The 19748-nt window shown below is 40.9% G+C and overlaps 1 protein-coding gene across 1 annotated transcript; it reads right to left on the bottom strand.

The window, feature by feature from the left end:
• Positions 1–15231: 15231 nt before the first annotated feature.
• Positions 15232–19494, bottom strand: LOC124007248 (MOB kinase activator 1B-like). Its single transcript, XM_046317675.1, has 6 exons — positions 19150–19494; positions 18144–18310; positions 17319–17412; positions 17086–17219; positions 16784–16947; positions 15232–15737 (listed from the first exon to the last, which is right to left on the bottom strand). The coding sequence occupies exons 1-6, from the start codon at positions 19161–19163 to the stop codon at positions 15660–15662; spliced, it is 651 nt and encodes a 216-aa protein (XP_046173631.1). The 5' UTR covers positions 19164–19494; the 3' UTR covers positions 15232–15659.
• Between the last annotated feature and the right edge of the window lie 254 nt (positions 19495–19748).

Raw genomic sequence — 19748 nt, 5'->3', positions numbered from 1 at the left:
TATTGACTCTGTTTTCATGTCGGTGCGTTGTTTGTGCTTCGTATTTATTGTTGCTTTTATTTATTGAAACACTCACTCCCTGAACTTCTTTCCCGATTCTCAGCACACTCGTTACAATAGGCGTACAGAGGCCCATTATCAGCAACCATCACTCCATTTGTAATTATGTTAGCACAGCTGAAAACTGTTCTGCTTATTAAAGAAGCAATAAAACTGGCCTTCTTTAGACTAGTTGAGTATCTGGAGCATTAGCATTTGTGGGTTTGATTACAGGGTAAAAATGGCCAGCCACAAAGAACTTTCTTCTGAAACTCATCAGTCTATTCTTGTTCTGAGAAATGAAGGCTACTCCATGCGAGAAATTGCCAAGAAACTGAAGATATTGTACAACGCTGTGTACTACTCCCTTCACAGAACAGCGCAAACTGGCTCTAACAAGAATAGAAAGAGGAGTGGGAGGCCCCGGTGCACAACTGAGCAAGACGACAAGTAGATTCAAGTGTCTAGTTTGAGAAACAGATGCCTCACAAGTCCTCAACTCGCAGATTCATTAAATATAACCCGCAAAACACCAGTCTCAAAGTCAACAGTGAAGAGGCGACTCCGGTGGCCTGCTCTGCTGGCCTTCTGGGCAGAGTTCCTGTCTTTTTCTAGTTTTCCCGGTTTTGACCATTCTGCCTGCCCTGATCCTGAGCCTGTCTGCCATTCTGCACCTTGTGGACTCTGATCTGGATTTACTGGCCTCTGCCTGCCCTTGAATTGTCATTTTGCCTGCCCCCTGTTCTAGTAATAAACTTTTATTACTTCGACACTGTCTGCATCTGGGTCTTCTCCTGAATGTGATATGAGTAAAGCAGTATGGAAACATTATGACTAGTGTTCCATTATTAAAGTGGCCAGTGATTCCATGTCTATGTATATAGGGCAGCAGCCTCTAAGGTGCAGGGTTGAGTAACCGGGTGGTAGCCGGCTAGTGATGGCTATTTAAAAGTCTTAACGGTCTTGAGATAGAAGCTGTTTTTCAGTGTCTCAGTCCCAGCTTTGATGCACTTGTACTGAACTCGCCTTCTTAATGATAACGGAGTGAACAGGCCGTGGCTCGGGTGGTTGATGATCTTTTTGTCCTTCCTGTGACGTCGGGTGCTGTAGGCTATTGTGTAACACTTGTCAATTAAATTCTTGAACCCTAGTTCATACATAAAAAAATATAACATTCAAGTTTATTACGGTCTGAGTTGTATAGACTACATCAATTCCTTGGTTTTTCTTTGAATTTGAAATATTTTCCTCCAGTCAGAAAAGAGCTGACTCGTCCCACAGCATATTTCTCACTCTCTTGCTCTTTCAATCTCTCTCTAACTAAAAAGTATTTATTCATGACACTCTTATATTTATGTATTTGATTTATTAACTTCATATCTGTTTACACTGAACAGGTCACATTTATTTGTATAAAATTGTGTCCCATTCATGATGTACAAAAACAGTTAAAGTTGGATGTTTACATACACCTTAGCCAAATACATTTAAACTCAGTTTTTCACAATTCCTGACATTTAATCCTTGTAAAAATTCTCTGTCTTCGGTCAGTTTGGACCTAGGACCTAGGATCACCACTTTATTTTAAGAATGTGAAATGTCAGAATAATAGTAGAGATAATGATTTACTTCAGCTTTTATTTCTGTCATCACATTCCCAGTGGGTCAAAAGTTTACATACACTCAATTAATATTTGGTAGCATCGCAAATAAATTGTTTAAGTTGGGTCAAACCTTTCGGGTATCCTTCCACAAGCTTCCCACAATAAGTTGGATGAATTTTGGCCCATTCCTCCTGACAGAGCTGGTGTAACTGAGTAGGTGTGTAGGCCTCCTTCCTCGCACACACTTTTTCATTTCTGCCTACAACATTTCTATAGGATTGAGGTCAGGGCTTTGTGATGGCCACTACCTTTACTTTGTTGTCCTTAAGCCATTTTGCCACAACTTTGGAAGTATGCTTGGGGTCATTGTCCATTTGGAAGACCCATTTGCGACCAAGCTTTAACTTCCTGACTGATGTCTTGAGATGTTGCTTCAATACATCCACATAATTTTCAATTCCTCATGTAGCCATCTATTTTGTGAAGTGCCCCAGTCCCTCCAGCAGGAAAGCACCCCCACAACATGATACTGCCACCCCCGTGCTTCACGGTTGGGATGGTGTTCTTCGGCTTGCAAGCCTCCCCCTTTTTCCTCCAAACATAACAATGTTCATTATGGCCAAACAGTTCTATTTTTGTTTCATCAGACCAGAGGACATTTTTCCAAAAAGTATGATCTTTGTCCCCATGTGCAGTAGTCTGGCTTTTTTATGGCGGTTTTGGAGCAGTGGCTTCTTCCTTGCTGAGCGGCCTTTCAGGTTATGTCGATATGGGACTCGTTATACTGTGGATATAGATGCTTTTGTACCTGTTTCCTACAGCATCTTCACAAGGTCCTTTGCTGTTGTTCTGGGATTGATTTGCATTTTTCGCACCAAAGTACATTCATCTCTAGGAGACAGAACGTTTCCTTCCTGAGCAGTATTGAAGGCAGCGTGGTCCCATGGTGTTTATACTTGCACAGTATTCTTTGTACAGATGAATGTGGTACCTTCAGGCATTTGGAAATGACTCCCAAGGATAAACCAGACTTGTGGAGCTCTACATTTTTTTTTCTGAGGCCTTGTCTGATTTCTTTTGATTTTCCCATTATGTCAAGCAAAGAGGCACTGACTTTGAGTTGTTCCAGTTGACTCAAAGTATGACTCAAAGTATGTCAATTAGCCTATCAGAAGCTTCTAAAGCCATGACATAATTTTCTGGAATTTTCCAAACTGTTTAAAGGCACAGTCAACTTAGTGTATGTAAACTTCTGACCCACTGGAATTGTGATTCAGTGAATTATAAGTGAAATATAGTTTGTTAACATGAAATTTGTGGAGTTGTTGAAAAACTAGTTATGACTCCAACCGAAGTGTATGTAAACTTCCAACTTCAACTGTACACCAAAGAATTCTGCATATTTTCAGCAGAAAACCGTTTAAGTCATGTCAAACTGTGTTGAATTGTTTTCAAATGTCAAAAGAAAATCCAGGGGAGGACCCCCTTCTACTGTTCGTCCCCCACAATATCTACACCACAATTTTGCCCTTGGTGCATTATGTAGTATTGGGCTGTAGGCTAATCAGTACTGAGTAAACTGAGAGTGAAAGTGGTGCCAGGCTCTAGATTGGCAGAGAGAGATGAGTGATGGGAGAATTAACAGTTTATGGAATGTGTTTCTGGTTTGGGACAATGCCAATAACTTCAAAGTTTGATACAAGCAGTCAGTGCACCCATAATTTATAATTCCAAACCTCTCTCCAATTCAGTCATACCTGGGTGCGTCATGCCCTCTTGTGGTCAGTGTAGAAATGGAGAAGCAATTTCTTAATGAAAACATCCCAAGGTACATGTAGAGCCTGTCTGATTCTAATGATGGTTGGAGAGTGTTGGAGATGGGCATAGTATTTATTCACCATTTGGTGCAACTTTAATGTCAGTACAAAACTAGCTATTTAGATTAAGGAACTGAAAGACTGTGTAAGTGAGAGACAGAGAAGAAAAGAGAGACATGTTTGACATGATTGATTGCACTGGGGTAATGTATGGTGGGTGGGCAGCCGAGGGTGTATTGGTGTTTAGTAGTGGTGCCCTGCCCTGTCTCCATACTCAGCTGTTCAGGGTGGGGCCATCTGTCTAACAGACACTGTCCAGTGCAGAGTGGGACAGATGGCAGCTGCTGTATTCTAAACACAGCATGTATAGGCAAATACACAAATACACACTAACACATATATACCAGTGTTTCCCCTATATTAATTTAGCAGCAGAGGGACACATTTGTATTATTCATTTTTATAGAAGAAGTTTTCATTGTAAAATAAATCCCCATGCAGTCTTTGTAATTTAAATCATCCTCACTGTATGTCTAATCAATCACTGTATGTGTTTATTTAATGAAAATAACTCAAAATATATTTGTAATAATTATTTCCCTGAGCATCCTTTGGCCCTTGAAATGCTCAGTCGGATCATGTGGGGGTGTTAGGAAACAAATTTTAAGATATTTACATACACAGTCCAGAGCCCAGTTCCGCGATAGTGATGGAACTTAAGCTTAGAGTGTTTTAACGATGCATCTGTCCTACAATGGTCATAGATGTAGCATGCGTTTCCCAAAACACCAGAGAGCACATTCTCCAAGTGCATCGTTGAGACAGTGTCAATACTGACAGGATCAAAATAAAGGCTGCATGGTTTTCAGATCAGATTTCTCAATTTAAATCATACCGTAACGTTATAATTATTCCACAGTACTGATGACATATCAGCTCGTAGAATGATATCACCTACGGCTGCAAACATTGAGGCGGCTTACCGCACTAAATCAAGACTTGGCACATTGTTGTTACACATCATGAAATATATTGAGGCAAGAATTACAGACATAACCATGAAATACAGCCCCAGACCATTATTCCTCCTCCACGAAACGTTTCAGTTGGCACTACGCATTCGGGCAGGTTGCTTTCTCCTGGCATCCGCCAAATCATAAGAGCGTCTGCTAAATGACTTAAATGTAATGTAAATGTAAATCCAGATTCGTCCGATGGACTGCCAGATGGTGAAGTGTCCATCACCCCAGAGAACGTTTCCACTGCTTCAGAGTCCAATGTCAGCGAGCTTCACATCACTCCAGCTGTCGCTTGACATTTCGCATGGTGATCTTAGGCTTGTGTGTGGCTACTCGGCCATAGAAACCCATTTCATGAAGCTCCCGAGGAACAGTTCTTGTGCTGATGTTGTTTCCAGAGACAGTTTGGAACTCAGTAGTGAGCGTTGCAACCGAGGACAGAAGGTTTTTACACACTACGCACTCAGCGGTCCCATTCTGTGAACTTGTGTGGCCGAAAACTTGGTGGCTGAGACATTGTTGTTCCTAGAAGTTTTCACTTCACAATAACAACACTTACGGGGTAGCTCTAGCAGGCCAGAAATTCGACTTGTTGGAAAGGTGGTATCCTATGATGGTGTCACATTGAAAGTCATTGATTGAGCTCTTCAGTAAGGCCATTCTACTGCCAAAGTTTGTCTATGGAGATTGCATGGCGGTGTGCTCAATTTTATACACCTGTCAGCGACGAGTGTGGCTGAAATAGCCGAATATACTAATTTGAAGGGGTGTTCACATACTTTTGTATATATAGTGTAACTAGAGTATTGCTTAAAATTGGAACAGTAGTAGGCCATGGAGCTATCTAATTGTGCATCACTTTGTTGATGAACAGGAAACAATGCAACATACGGTACGAAGCTTTTAGCAATTTGATTAATTGTGCAAAACTAGCCAACTAAGCTAAATAAGATGAGTTCTCTTGCTAACCCCATCCAAGGTGGTGACAATTTTATATTGTACTTACCAATATTGCCTTCATTTGAAATAAATGTTATTCTCTTCTCCATACTGTCGTTTAGAAGTCTATGACATCCTCTTTCCGGGGCATGCGTGACAGAGATATTTGTTCTATTTTTATGGAAATCCAAGGTTTCGTTACAGTTGTAGGGAGTGTAATACAGTTCTGATTGAGCTCTCGCTTTTGTAACAGTTTTGCTTCCATCCCTCTCCTAGCACCAGGGACCCTCTGCACACACCAACAACTGAAACCCTCGAAGCATCGTTGCTCCACAAAAGCTGCAGCCCTTGCGGAGCAAGGGAAACAACAACTTCAAGTCTCAGAGCGAGTGAGGAAACCGATTGAAACTCTATTAGCGCGCACCCCACTCGCTAGCTAGCCATTTCACACCAGTTACACTTTGTGATGTTTGAAATTTTGCCGACAACAGCTGTCAGTCACATACTGTAGCCTATCATGGGTAAACAGTCCCTGTGGGGAGATGCTATTCCATAGATAGAACAATGAGACAGATATTTCACCGGACATATAAATATGAAGCATCTGTTTGGCATTTCCACTCACTACCCAATACGGTAGATAGAGGAAGCCCATTGCCCAGCAGTGGGCAGATGGAATGAGATGGATTTTGACCATCATTTATAGCTCAATACAGTTTCTGTTCCCAAAACTACAATCTGTTAAGAACAGAGTGAACAAAGTTTTGTAGACTTCACCCTTTGCCAAAGTTTCAAAAAATTGCATTGTGTAGGAGTGCAAAGGCGAATTGAGTTATTGCACACGCGCACTTCTGAGAATTCATAGGTGAGCGAGTAAACTTCCACTACCATCCGTTCTATTGGCCAACGTGCAATATTGGAAAATAAAATCGATGACCTACGATCAAGACTTTCCTACCAACGGGACATTAAAAACTGTAATATCTTATGTTTCACCGAGTTGTGAATGAACGACGACACGGATAATATAGAGCTGGCGGGATTTTCCACGCACCGGCAGGACAGAGAAGCTACGACTGGTAAGACTAGGGGTGGGGGTGAGAGTGTCAAATAAGAGTGTGCAATGTCAAATAATAAAGACGTCTTGAGGTATAGCTCGTCTGAGGTAGAGTACCTTATGATAAGCTGTAGACCACACTATATTATTCGTAGCCGTCTATTTACCACCACAAACCAATGCTAGCACTAAGACCGCACTCAACCAACTCTATAAGGTCATAAGCAAACAAGAAAATGCTAATCCAGAAGCAGCGCACAAAGTGGTCGGGGTCTTTAATGCAGGCAAACTTAAATCCCTTTCTACCAGCATGTCACATGTGCAACCAGAGGAAAACAAAAACTCTAGACCACCTTTACTCCACACACAGAGATGCATACAAAGATCTCCCCTGCCCACCATTGGCAAATCTGACCATAATTCTATCCTCCTGATTCCTGCTTACACGCAAAAACTAAAGCAGGAAGTGCCAGTGACTCGCTCAATATGGAAGTGGTCAGATGGTGCGGATGCTACGCTGCAGGACTGTTTTGCTAGCACAGACTGGAATATGTTCCGGGATTCATCCAATGGCATTGAGGATTATACCACCTCAGTCATCGTTCATTGACGACGTCGTCCTCACAGTGACCATACGTACATATCCCAACCAGAAGCCATGGATTACAGGCAACATCCGCATCGAGCTAAAGGCTAGAGCTGCCGCTTTCAAGGAGCCGGACAATAATCCGAACGCTTATAAGAAATCCCGCTAAACCCTCAGACGAACCATCAAACAAGCAAAGAGTCAATACAGGACTAAGATCGGATCCTACTACTCCAGCTCTGATGCTCGTCAGATGTGGCAGGGCTTGAAAACTATTACGCACTGCAAGGGGAAACCTAGAACATTCACAAAGCCACGGGGCCAGACAGATTACCAGGACATGTACTCAAAGCATGCATGGACCAAGTGGCAAGTGTCTTCACTGACATTTTCAATCTCTCCCTGACCGAGTCTGTAATACCCTACATGTTTCAAGCAGACCAACCCAGTCCCTGTACTCAAGGAACTGAAGGTAACCTGCCTAAATAATTACCGCTCCGCAGCATTCACGTCGGTAGCCATGAAGTGGTTTGAAAGGCTGGTCATGGCTCACGTCACCAGCATCCTCCCGGGTACCCTAGACCCACTCCGATTAGCATACCATACCGCCCCAACAGATGATGCCATCTCAATCGCTCTCCACACTGTCCTTTCCCACCTGGACAAGACGAAAACCTATTTGAGAATGCTGTTCATTGACTACAGCTCAGCGAAAATACCTCCCTCTGCAACTGGATCCTGGACTTCCTGATGGGCCGCCCCCAGGTGGTAAGGGTAGGCAACAACACACCTGCCATACTGATGCTCAACACTGGGGCCCCTCAGGGGTGTGTACTTAGTCCCCTCCTGTACTCCCTGTTCACTCACGACTGCATGGCCAAACTCAACTCCAACACCATCATTAAGTTTGCTGATGACACAACAGTGGAAGGCCTGATCACCGACAATGATGAGACAGCCTATAGGGAGGTGGTCAGAGACCTGGTAGTGTAGTGCCAGGACAACAACCTGTCCCTCAATGCGAGCAAGACAAAGGAGCTGATCATGAACTACAGGAAAAGGCGGCCTGAACAGGCCCCCATTAAAATTGACGGGGCTGTAGTGGAGCGGGTCGAGAGTTTCAAGTTCCTTGGTGTCCACATTACCAACAAACTATAATGGTCCAAACACACCAAGACAGTCCTGAAGAGGGCACGACAACACCTTTTCTCCCTCACGAGGCTGAAAAGATTTGGCATAGGTCCCCAGATCCTCAAAAAGTTCTACAGCTGCACCATTGAGAGTTTCCTGACCAGTTGCATCACTGCCTGGTATGGCAACTGCTCTGCATTTGACCGTAAGGTGCTACAGAGGGTAGTGCGCACGGCCCAGTACATCACTGGTGCCAAATTTCCTGCCATCCAGGACATACAGTATACACTAGGTGTCAGAGAAAAGCCCCCAAAATTGTCAGAGACTCCAGTCACCCAAGTCATAGATTGTTTTCTCTGCTACCGCACAGCAAGTGGTACTGGAGCACCAAGTCTAGGACCAAAAGGCTCCTTAACAGCTTCTACCCCAATCCACAAGACTGCTGAACAATGAATCAAATGGTCACCGGACTATTTACATTGATTATTTACATACCCCCCTTCTATTTGTTTTGTACATTATTATCTATGCATAGTCACTTCACCCCAACCTACCTGTACAAATTACCTCGACTAACCTGTACCCCCGCGGTACAGGTACCCCCTGTATATAGCCTCGTTATTGTTATTTTATTGTTACTTATTATTTTTTACTTTACTTTATTTCGTAAATATTTTCTTAACTCTTTCTTGAACTCACTGTTCAGAAATCAGAAATTAAGATTAACCTTGATGCCTCAATCCATTAGTTTAGTTTAGTTCATGATTTCTCTTCCACACAAGGAGTACTCGTGCATGGACTTCAGATGAGTATCGGTGAATGAGCCCAGTAACCTGCCAGTGGATGCCAAGTAAGCATTTCACGGTAAGGTCTCACTTGTTGTATTCGGTGCATATGACACAAAAAGTTTTATTTGATTTGAACTGATTGACCAAACTCCAGCACAGTAGGTGGCAGCAAGCACCTTAAACTGACCACCATTATACCATAGAAGAAGAATCGAGTGGCGTTATACAGATTCGGTTCAGTCAGTTCAGTTTAGTCATTCAGAGATCCTAATGAGCTCTTCCCAGTTTGGTAGTTTATGGCTAACATGGCGTGGGAGTATTCAGAATAATTCTGTTTTTATCTGAGTAATTGTTTGGGGGGTATCTAAAAAATTTAACGTTAGATTGTAATGCCGTGGTTGTACATTTTCGGTGAAAATCCCTATGTCTGATATTGGCTACACTATCTAGCTACTTCCCTCTCCTTACTGCAGCAAGCTGGAGCGTTAGACACTGTCTGTGTTTGTTGTCGGCATGCAGCGCAGAAATCTCAAATCAAATGTTATTCGTCACATGCTTCGACAACAACAATGCAGAAAAGAAAACAAATAAATACACTTTTTGTATTCGACATGTAGGCGCAAGTCAGACAATTTTTATCCCCACCTACTTGACAAGTTATTCGCTCGAAAGCACACTATAGCGGGAACAGGTTTTAATTGGCTGATCTCTCAGGCTATAACCATCTATCTAGCTCAAACCTTAGAACTTCCCTTCTATATTGTGAACTTCAAAGCTCAAGCTCCTACACTCAGAGACGCAACATTGCGAGACTTCCAGGAACGCTTAAAAGAAACAGACCAGGCTGGGTTTTGAGAAGTGAAAAATTCTTACCTAGTTGTTTTCATTTTCTCAAAATCTAAAAGGCACAACCAATATTCGAGACAATGTCTTAAGTAGTTGAACATGTTATTATTCTAACCTCATGAAAGTGACAAACTGACACACTTCGTCAATTTCGTCAAAAACAACTTTATATCGAAAGAGTGCCTTTGAGGTGACGGCCTGCACATGCGCAGTTCGGCGCGAGACCATTAGCCCCGATGACGTGTTTCTACGCATGAGCATTGCTTGCCAAGGTCAACATGGCATAGCCTACAAGTGTTATCAGCGATTTTTATTGGAGAAGCAGTTTCAGCCTATCTCCATGCTGTACGGTCTTTGGTGCAATCAGAAGAAGTGTTTCAAGGCCCCCACCCCAGTCCATTAGCCAGATAATAATTTCACCCCAAAATTTGACAGGTCCAATAGGCAAAAAAATAACAGACCAAGCCCATTTGGCATTTGACCGAAATGCCAGCCCACCCATTTTCACATATATGTCAGAACTCCGAATCAATTGGTCTTCCCCAAAATAATATGGTTAATGTGATAGGTTATTTTTAGCCATTTTAGCCACACATTGTGTCTTAATTTAAGGTTAGGCATAAGGTTAGCAGTGTGGGTAGTGTTCGGTTTAAAACAGAAATAGGCAGGGTTTATGATTTTGGATGTGTTAACTAGTGATGACCCTCTGCTGCCTGGATTTAAAGCCACACCTCATAGTTGTGTGATTAGCGCAGAATTCAAATTGATTAGCATGTCACTCAGTAAATCCACACACCCTAAAATTCTAAACAGTCCCACACTGTTACCACGCTCTATAACGATTCAAGTCTGGGGACAGGTTAAACTGCAAAGGGCGGAAAGGGCTTACTTATCAGGACGACTGACTGAAACAAATCCATTTGTCCCCACACGAGACTCAGCTGCGCGACATACGTCAACCATTTGGGCACGAGGCCTGTCTGTTGAGCCTCACCCATCTCGGGTGTGGGTGCGGGAGATACTGTAGATCCGCCTAGATTTTTCCAGTTTGTGTGTATATACTGGTTACAATGTCCCTATACACAGCATCTTTTCAACACATATGATCTGATCACCACAAAATACATTATGCTAGAAGTCTACTTTATTTTCCACAAAAGTGAGACATACTAGGCAATCTGGTCAAACACCTTTATTTGCCTTATAAACAGCATTCAGTATATTACAGTTCAGTAACTTTCAACAGCCTAATCAAATTCATTATTTACAACTCATTTATCAAAATATTATATATATTACAGTAAAGGGAATATACAGTGCCTTCAGAAAGTATTTACACCCCTTGACTTTTCCCACATTTTGTTGTGTTAGTCTGACTTTTAAAAGGATTAAATTTAGATTTTGTTTCACTGGCCTACACACAATGCCCCATAATGTCAAAGTGGAAATATGTTTTTCAAAAATTTTACAAATGAAAAGTTGAATACTTATTGTCTTGAGTCAATAAGTATTCAAAACCTTTGTTATGGCAAGCCTAAATACATTCAGGAGTAAAAATGTGCCTAACAAATCACATGGACTCAGTGTGTGCAATAAGTGTTTAACATGATTTTTGAATGACTACCTCTTCTCTGTACCACATGCATACAATTACCTGTAAGGTCCCTCAGTCAAGCAGTGAATTTCAAAGACAGATTCAACCACAAAGACCAGGGAGGCTTTCCAATGCACCGCAAAGAAGGGCACCTATTGGTTGATGGCTATTAAAAAACAAACTATAAAAAATAAAATAAAAACATTGAATAGCCCTTTGAGCATGGTGAAGTTATTAATTACACTTTGGATGGTGTATCAATACACCCAGTCACTACAAAATACAGGCATTCTTCCTAACTCAGCTGCAAGAGATGTAGGATGATTTCACCACGAGGCCAATGGTGACTTTAAAACAGAGAGTTTAATGGCTGAGATATGAAGAAAAAAAACTGAGGATGGAATAACAACACTGTACTTACTTACTCCACAATACGAACCTAACTGACAGAGTGAAAGGGAAGCCTGTAAAGACAAATATTCCAAAACATTCATCCTGTTTACGAGGCACTAAAGTAAAGTAATACTGCAAAAAATGTTGCAAAACAATTAAACTTTTTGTCCTGAATACAAAGTGTTATGTTTGGGGCAAATCCAATACAACACATTACATTACTGAGTACCACTCTCCATATTTTCAAGCATAGTGGTGGCTGCATCATGCTATAGGTATACTTGTAATCGTTAAGGACTGGGGAGTTTTTCAGGATTAAAAAAAAAACAGAATGGAGCTAAGCACAGACAAAACCCTAGAGGTAAACCTGGTTCAGTCTGCTTTTGACCAGACACTGGGAGAAGGCTCCCGAGTGGCGCAGCAGTCTAACGCACTGCATCTCAGTGCTAGAGGCATCACTACAGACCCTGGTTCAATTCCAGGCTGTATCACAACTGGCCGTGATTGGGAGTCCCATAGGGCGGCACACAATTGGCCCAGCAAAGTTAGAGTTTGGGTAGGCCATCAATGTAAATAAGAATGGTGTTCTTAACTTGCCTAGTTAAATACAACAATAATTCACCTTTCAGCAGGACAATAACCTAAAACACAAAGCCAAATCTACACTGGAGTCGCTTACCAAGATGACATTGAATGTTCCGAAGTGGCATCATCAAATCTAAATGAAAAAAAATGTCAAGACCTGAATGTGGTTGTCTATCAACAACCAATTTGACAGACCTTAAAGAATTTTAAAAAATTAAAAAAATGGGCAAATGTTGCACAATCCAGGTGTGGAAAGCACTTACCCAGAAAGACTCACAGCTGTAATCATTACCAAATGTGATTCTACAAAGTATTGCCTCTGGTGTGTGAATACTTATGTAAATGAGATATTTCATTTGCAAAACAAATATTAATTATGGGGTATTGTGTGTAGATGGGTGAGAATTAGTATTTATTTAAACATAGAATAAGTCAAGGGGTATGAATACTTTCTGAAGGAAGAGTATAGACAGGATCAAATTCTGCTGCAATGTTCCCAGAGAAGCATGGCAGATGGCTTTGTTGCTTTACCACCTTATGATCAACACAATCACATTAAATTGTAATTTTCTAAAGCTATAAATCTAAATTAAAAAATTAAACGCAATGATATAAGGAAAAAGGGACTATGACATGGTGGAGAGGGGAGAAGTAACAACCTCTAAAAGAGACCTAATAACATTCTAAATCCTTTAATAGACCTACAACTACCAGTCCATGCCGGCTACCAAAATATGATATCACAGCAAATTCCTGGCCTTATTGTTGTATTTACAGTGTGGATTTCTGAACAGAAGTTAGTTAGATCTCCATATCAAATCTTCCTGAAAAGTTGTCAAGATAAAATGGCATTTTAACAAAGCATTCCATTGCTTTCATGTCTTACTGCATACTCTAGTAGATCTATATTGAAGTCATCCAAAAGCAACGTCTCAGTCCCAACAACTACCTTTTAAAGTAACACCACTAACTATGAATAACACACGTAAAGAAAAGCATTTGTTCCCATCTGTGTGAATGGAAACTAGTAATCATTGAAATTTTGAAGAGTGGCATGACTTATTGCATAGTAAAACATTTTCATTTTGGATTCCATCCCTCAGCAGTCTGCAGCACAGCAATACATTACTCAGACCTTACAAAAGGCATAGGGAATCATCACACTATTGAAACAGAAGCATATAGCACTGAATGTGCTATTATATTTCATTTGATGGCTTATTAGCCAAAACATTCTATGGGGAGAATTAAATTAAAAAAATGGGCAAATGTTGCACAATCCAGGTGTGGAAAGCACTTACCCAGAAAGACTCACAGGCTATAGATATGGCACTCTTGATCTCAAAGACAATATTTTACTTGTATACTGTATGTGGCCCATCAAATAAAGCTTTGGCAATTTGCTGGATTACCAGTATTGTATTGAAAACAGACTTTTACAAAATGACCATATGTTGAGGCAAATCACAATGTGACCAATATGCTCAAATACTTATGTAGTCCCTTGAACTTTTATACCCTCTTAAAAATGTGCAATCTGTAGTGGTGAACTTCAATACGAGCAGATGATAAATGTTAATATACAGTTCCAGTCAAAAGTTGACACCTACTCATTCCAGGGCTTTTCTTTATTTGTACTATTTTCTACATTGTAGAATAGCAGATATCAAAAATATGAAAAAACATATGGAAACATGTAGTAACCACAACAACAACCAGTGTTAAACCAAAGTATATTTTATATTTGAGATTCTTCAAAGTAGCCACCCTTTGCCTTGATGACAGCTTTGCACACTCTTGGCATTCTCTCAACCAGCTTCATGAGGAACGATTTTCCAACAGTCTTGAAGGAGTTCCCACATATGCTGAGCACTTGTTGGCTGCTTTTCCTTCACTCTGCGGTTCAACTCATCCCAAACCATCTCAATTGGGTTGAGGTCGGGTGATTGTGGAGGCCAGGTCATCTGATGCAGCACTCCATCATTGTCCTGTTGAAAAACAAATGATCGTCCCACTACGCACAAACAAGATGAGATGGCGCGTCGCTGCAGAATGCTGCGATAGCCATGCTGGTTAAGTGTGCCTTGAATTCTGAATAAATCAGTGTCGACAGAAAAACACCCCCACACCTCCTCCTCAATACTTCACAGCGGGAACCATACATGTGCAGATAATCTGTTCACCTACTCTTATTGGTGTCCTTTAGTAGTGGTGTCTTTGCAGCAATTCAACCAGTCTCCTCTGAATAGTTGATGTTGAGATGTGTCTGATACTTAAACTCTGAAGCATTTATTTGGGCTGCAATTTCTGAGGCTGGTAACTAATGAAATTAGCCTCTGCAGCAGAGAATACTCTGGGTCTTCCTTTCCTGTGGCGGTCCTCAATGGAGCCAGTTTCATCATAGCACTTGATGGTTTTTGCAACTGCAGTTGAAGAAACTTTCAACATTCTCAAAATTCTCCGGATTGACTGACCTTCATGTCTTAATGTAATGATGGACTGTTGTTTCTCTTTGCTTATTTGAGCTGTTCTAGCCATAATATCGACATGGTCTTTTACCAAATAGGGCTATATTCTGTATACCACCCTACCTTGTCACAACACAACTGATTGGCTCAAACGCAATAAGGAAAGAAATTCCACCAATTAACTTTTAACAAGGCATATCTGTGAATTGAAATGCATTCCAGGTGACTACCTCATGAAGTTGGTTGAGAGAATGCCAAGAGTGTGCAAAGCTGTCATCAAGGCAAAGGGTGACTATTTTGAAGAATCTCAAATTAAATATATTTTGATATTTTGATTTGTTTAAGACTTTTTTGGTTACTACATGATTCCATGTGTTATTTCATAGTTGATGTCTGCACTATTATTATAAAATGTAGAAAATAGTAAAAATAAAGAAAAACCCTTGAATGAGTAGGTGTGTCCAAACTTTTGGCTGGTACTGTAAATATACAACACACAGAGGATGTCAATACATAGTTATTTCAGTTTTAGGGATCCATCCAAATTAAAACCACATAGTACATCCAACTATAGAGCACATACCGGCTCAGACAGTAGTATAGAACTCCCCCATAGTATTACCCTAGTGCCTATAACAGTGCAAGACTCTTCCTACTTACCTGGCTTTCTAGAGAACATGTTCGCAAAGTTAGCATATGCTGTATACATATAGGCCAGGGCAGGGCAGAAGGGGTATCTGTGCAAAAAGAATAGTAGACTATCACAGAGTTAAAATGATCAGTCAGCCTGGGTTTATCTGTCCTTGGTGGTCAGCTTCTCAATCAAATCCTGTAGTGGGACCAGCTCTTTCCTTTCAATCAAGTTAAACTCCTGAAAAAGACAAAAAGAGAATACTTGGGTTAAAGCAGACAATTGCTACAGATTGGTGGTGGATAAGGTGAGTTACCCCTTACCATTGCAAAGCACTTTGAGCATCTGGAAAAGCGCTATATAAACCCAATTCATCGTTATAAAGATAATATCTCAGTCCTACTCAAAGGCTCATGGCCTCCAGTTCTAGGTCGCATAATCTGAGGATAGCCTGGTTGCAACTTTGTTTGAGTCAACATCAAACGAGCTAACTAAAGCAGATACGCTCGACTGGGAACCAGGTTTTACAACTTTATATTTTAGCGTAGCCTTGCCAGTACTATAGAATTACCCAGTCGTGTAAAGTACTCAAGTAGAAATATTTTAAAGTACTAAAGTCATTTTCTTGGGGTATCTGTACTTACCTATTCATATTTTTGATAACTTTTACTTCACTATATTCCTAAAGAAAATAATGTACTTTTTACTCCATGCATTTTCCCTGACACTCGAAAGTACTCGTTACATTTTGAATGCTTAGCAGGACAGGAATATGGTCTAATTCACACACACGTATCAAGAGAAGATCCCTGGTCATCCCTAATGCCTCAGATCTGGTAGACTCACTAAACACATGCCTCGTCTGTAAATTATGTCTGAGAGTTCGAGCGTGCCCGTGGCTATCCATAAAAATACAAAATTAACTTGAAAATGTGGGCGTCTGCTTTGCTTAATATAAAGGAATTTGAAATTATTTACACTTGTCCTTTTGATACTTACGTGAATTATAGCAATTACATTTACTTTTGATACTTAAGTATATTTAAAACCAAATACTTTTATACTTTTACTCCAGTAGTATTTTACTGGGTGACTTCCACTCAAGTCATTTTCTATTAAGGTATCTTTACTTTTACTCAAATATGACAATTGGGTACTTTTTCCACCACTTCAATTACCAAGAAATTATAGGCCTATTTATTCCTGTGACGTTCATAGAGGTCGGTTTCAGTACTGAAATAGACTTGGGAACCAGGCTACATTGATAGTGGGCTCCAGTCCAGTACCTGAACGAAGAAGATGAAGTGTTTGAAGGAGGTGTTTAGGTGGGCCTCCTCCTGCAGCTGCATCACAGAGTCAAAGTGCTGGTGGTAGATGTGGGCGTAGACCCTGAACAGGCGCTTCAGGATGGTCTTAGCCACCGACATGAAGTTCCGCTTGAACGGGACACCTTCAGGGCAAAGACAAGGGTACAAAGTGTACAGATTAAACAGAGATGGGGTATTCTGATAAATTATGGTGTCACTTTAATACAAATGCAATGTGAAAGACATGGTTATGGAAAAACATGAAAGACATGAACACATACCTATCTTAGATGGGAAGAGTGTCTCGTCATCGAGCTGGTCCTGCACCCAGGTCATTAGGTAATCAATGTACTTGGGAGCTGAGCATTTGATTGGCTTTTTGATGTTGGTTCCATCTGCCCAATGATACTCATATCTACAGAAGAGAAGTTTCATGAATGGCAATTATCATTATGACATGACATAAAGGCAAGCAAGCACATGCACGTACCTACACAACCACACCCACACTTACTTGGGCCCAGCAGACATGACAGGACAGCGCTCTTCAGTGCAGAAGTCTGTTATGGTACCATAGAGCATGTTGATCTGGTTGAAGAAATCTACAGCTGTGGAATTAAAGAAATAACAAGGACATGTGGCATCATGTGGGACATGTTAGCTGAGCTTCAGAGACTTTTATATCCTACAGACAACATTCATATTGAAGAAAATCAAAGTGCTAGTGTGTGATCTCAGATCTAATTAGTGTGTAGGCAGACATAAGGGGCACAAAGGCATTCTCACATTCCTCCACCCCTCCAGAGTCACCTCTCCCTATACGCAGTCTACTGCAAATTAGATCTTGCTCAGGGTCCCCAAATAGCTAGACTCCCATGTATTCCTCTCAAACACACATGAAATCAAATACAGTCTCATCTAATACACACTGAAGTCAGTAAATGAGCAATGTTCTGAAAGTTCCACCTGTCAAACCATCCTCCCATTCTATATTGAAACAGGAGGAACAACTCCTCAGAAATGATTTTGTCATAGATTGAACTCTGTCTTAATGATGTTAGCGTAGCCTGGTTCTCTATTTGCTAATCTCACAGCAGAAACCTAACTAGTCAGTCCACTGAGTGACAGAGGTCATCTGTTTGTGTGTGTAAGAGAGAATGTGTGTGTGCCAGAGGATGTGAGATATCCGCCGGACGAGTCGTCTGTCTTGGTGGAAGACCAGAGACAAACAAAGCACCAACAGGAGTGGACGATGAGCTCTGTTTAACAGTCAATGTTGTTTTTTAGGCCTACTATGTTAGTGGTGTTTATTGAATAGAGAAGCAGACTTGTTCCTTACTGTTGACAGCCACCCACTCGTTCAAGTCTTCCCCATCAGGCAGCATGACAGCCATGCGTAAATTCCCACTGCCCAGTGTAGCCTCTGCATGTTTCAACAGCTCATACTGGTGAGATCCCTCTGGGATGTTCTTCTTGGGCTTGAAGGTCTTGGAAGACCGATTGCCACTGTGTGAGAAATTAGATGAGTTGGATAGTGTGTCTCTCATAAAGGGAAACAAGAGAAGTGAAGTAGAGAGTGATACAGTAGACTACTCATTTATTTGATTGAAATAAATTGTTATGGAACAGGAAAGAGTACATAATCTGATTTAAACAATAACAAAAGCTGACCTCACACCCTCTTAATAAATAGTAACAGCCAAAGTGCTCTCTTTGATACAGTCAGCTAACTAGCAAATTAGCTAACAATTTAGCTGGCTTTCATTCCAGTGTTTGACAAAGTTATGTAAACGGAAAAGAGACACTCCGACTGTAAAACGACTCCTCTTTTTAGCAAGCTAGATAGACATGGCCAGCTAATAACTAAGGCCTATGTACTTGCATCTCGCCAGTTAAATTAATGGCACAAAATTGCTAATGCTTTAAATACCCAAATGTACTATTTCCCTCTGTTGTGTAAGTAGCTACCTAGTTAACTAGCAATATATAATATTTATAATAGTTAACCTTGGCTAGCTAGACTAACTAACGTTAGTTTATCTAGACATTGTAAATTAGCAATTAATACAAGGCAGCGTTCAGCTGACGTTATAGACCTAGCGCTAGTTAAATTACCAAACCAACCAACCAACAGTTTAGCCAGTTACACTCACTGCAGACACTCAGCTAGCTAACCTGGCTTTACATGTTGTTAGCCAGCTAGCTAGTTAACCTAAAATAGTTAACTGTGTGTTAGCTTAGCTAGCTAACGTTAACATATCCAACAACGGTGGAAATGGTAACATTAACTTGAAAAGGCTGGCACATTGAACAAGCACATCAAAATAATAATAACGAATACTCACAAAAGAAAGCTCATGTTTATCTTCTTTAAACAATAGGAGCCTTCGCTAGGCCGTTGTGGAAAGAGATGAAGTCAAAACAAATTATTCCAGTCCAGTCAGTATAAGCACAGTGCCAGTGCCGTGGCTTGTCAAACTAGTCCAAATGTCACAGACTGCTTAAAGCGGCCCCTGGCCTGACACAAAACTTCGCCCTGCAATTGAAATGTAGCTTTGCATCAGCGAGCTCTGCAACATCTAGCTACCTAGCCACGGTAATATACATTCGACCGCCCTAAACGTTTGCTTAGCTGGTTGATTGAGTAACATTACCGTGAGATCTGGCAAACTGCACAGCACACTTATTTTACAGCTCTCTTCAACGAGCCCTACTTGGAAATTAAATCTCGCGATAGAATCACATTAACGTTTTCTTTAGTACTCTGCTCGGACCAGCAGAGAGCAGTGTTGAATCAAAGTGAATTTAAATATGGTTAAATCGTTTTTCATTGGTAAAACTGGTGCTCTCAATTTTATGTTAGAATCACCGACAGTATTTAGCACTAGAACAAGTGATTCAATTGAGATAGGCCTTTATTAATCCTTCATTTTTTTTAAGCACA

Source organism: Oncorhynchus gorbuscha, linkage group LG20 (genome assembly GCF_021184085.1).
Source record: "Oncorhynchus gorbuscha isolate QuinsamMale2020 ecotype Even-year linkage group LG20, OgorEven_v1.0, whole genome shotgun sequence".
NCBI classification, from domain to species: domain Eukaryota; kingdom Metazoa; phylum Chordata; class Actinopteri; order Salmoniformes; family Salmonidae; genus Oncorhynchus; species Oncorhynchus gorbuscha.
This window is presented reverse-complemented; position numbering and strand designations above follow the sequence as displayed.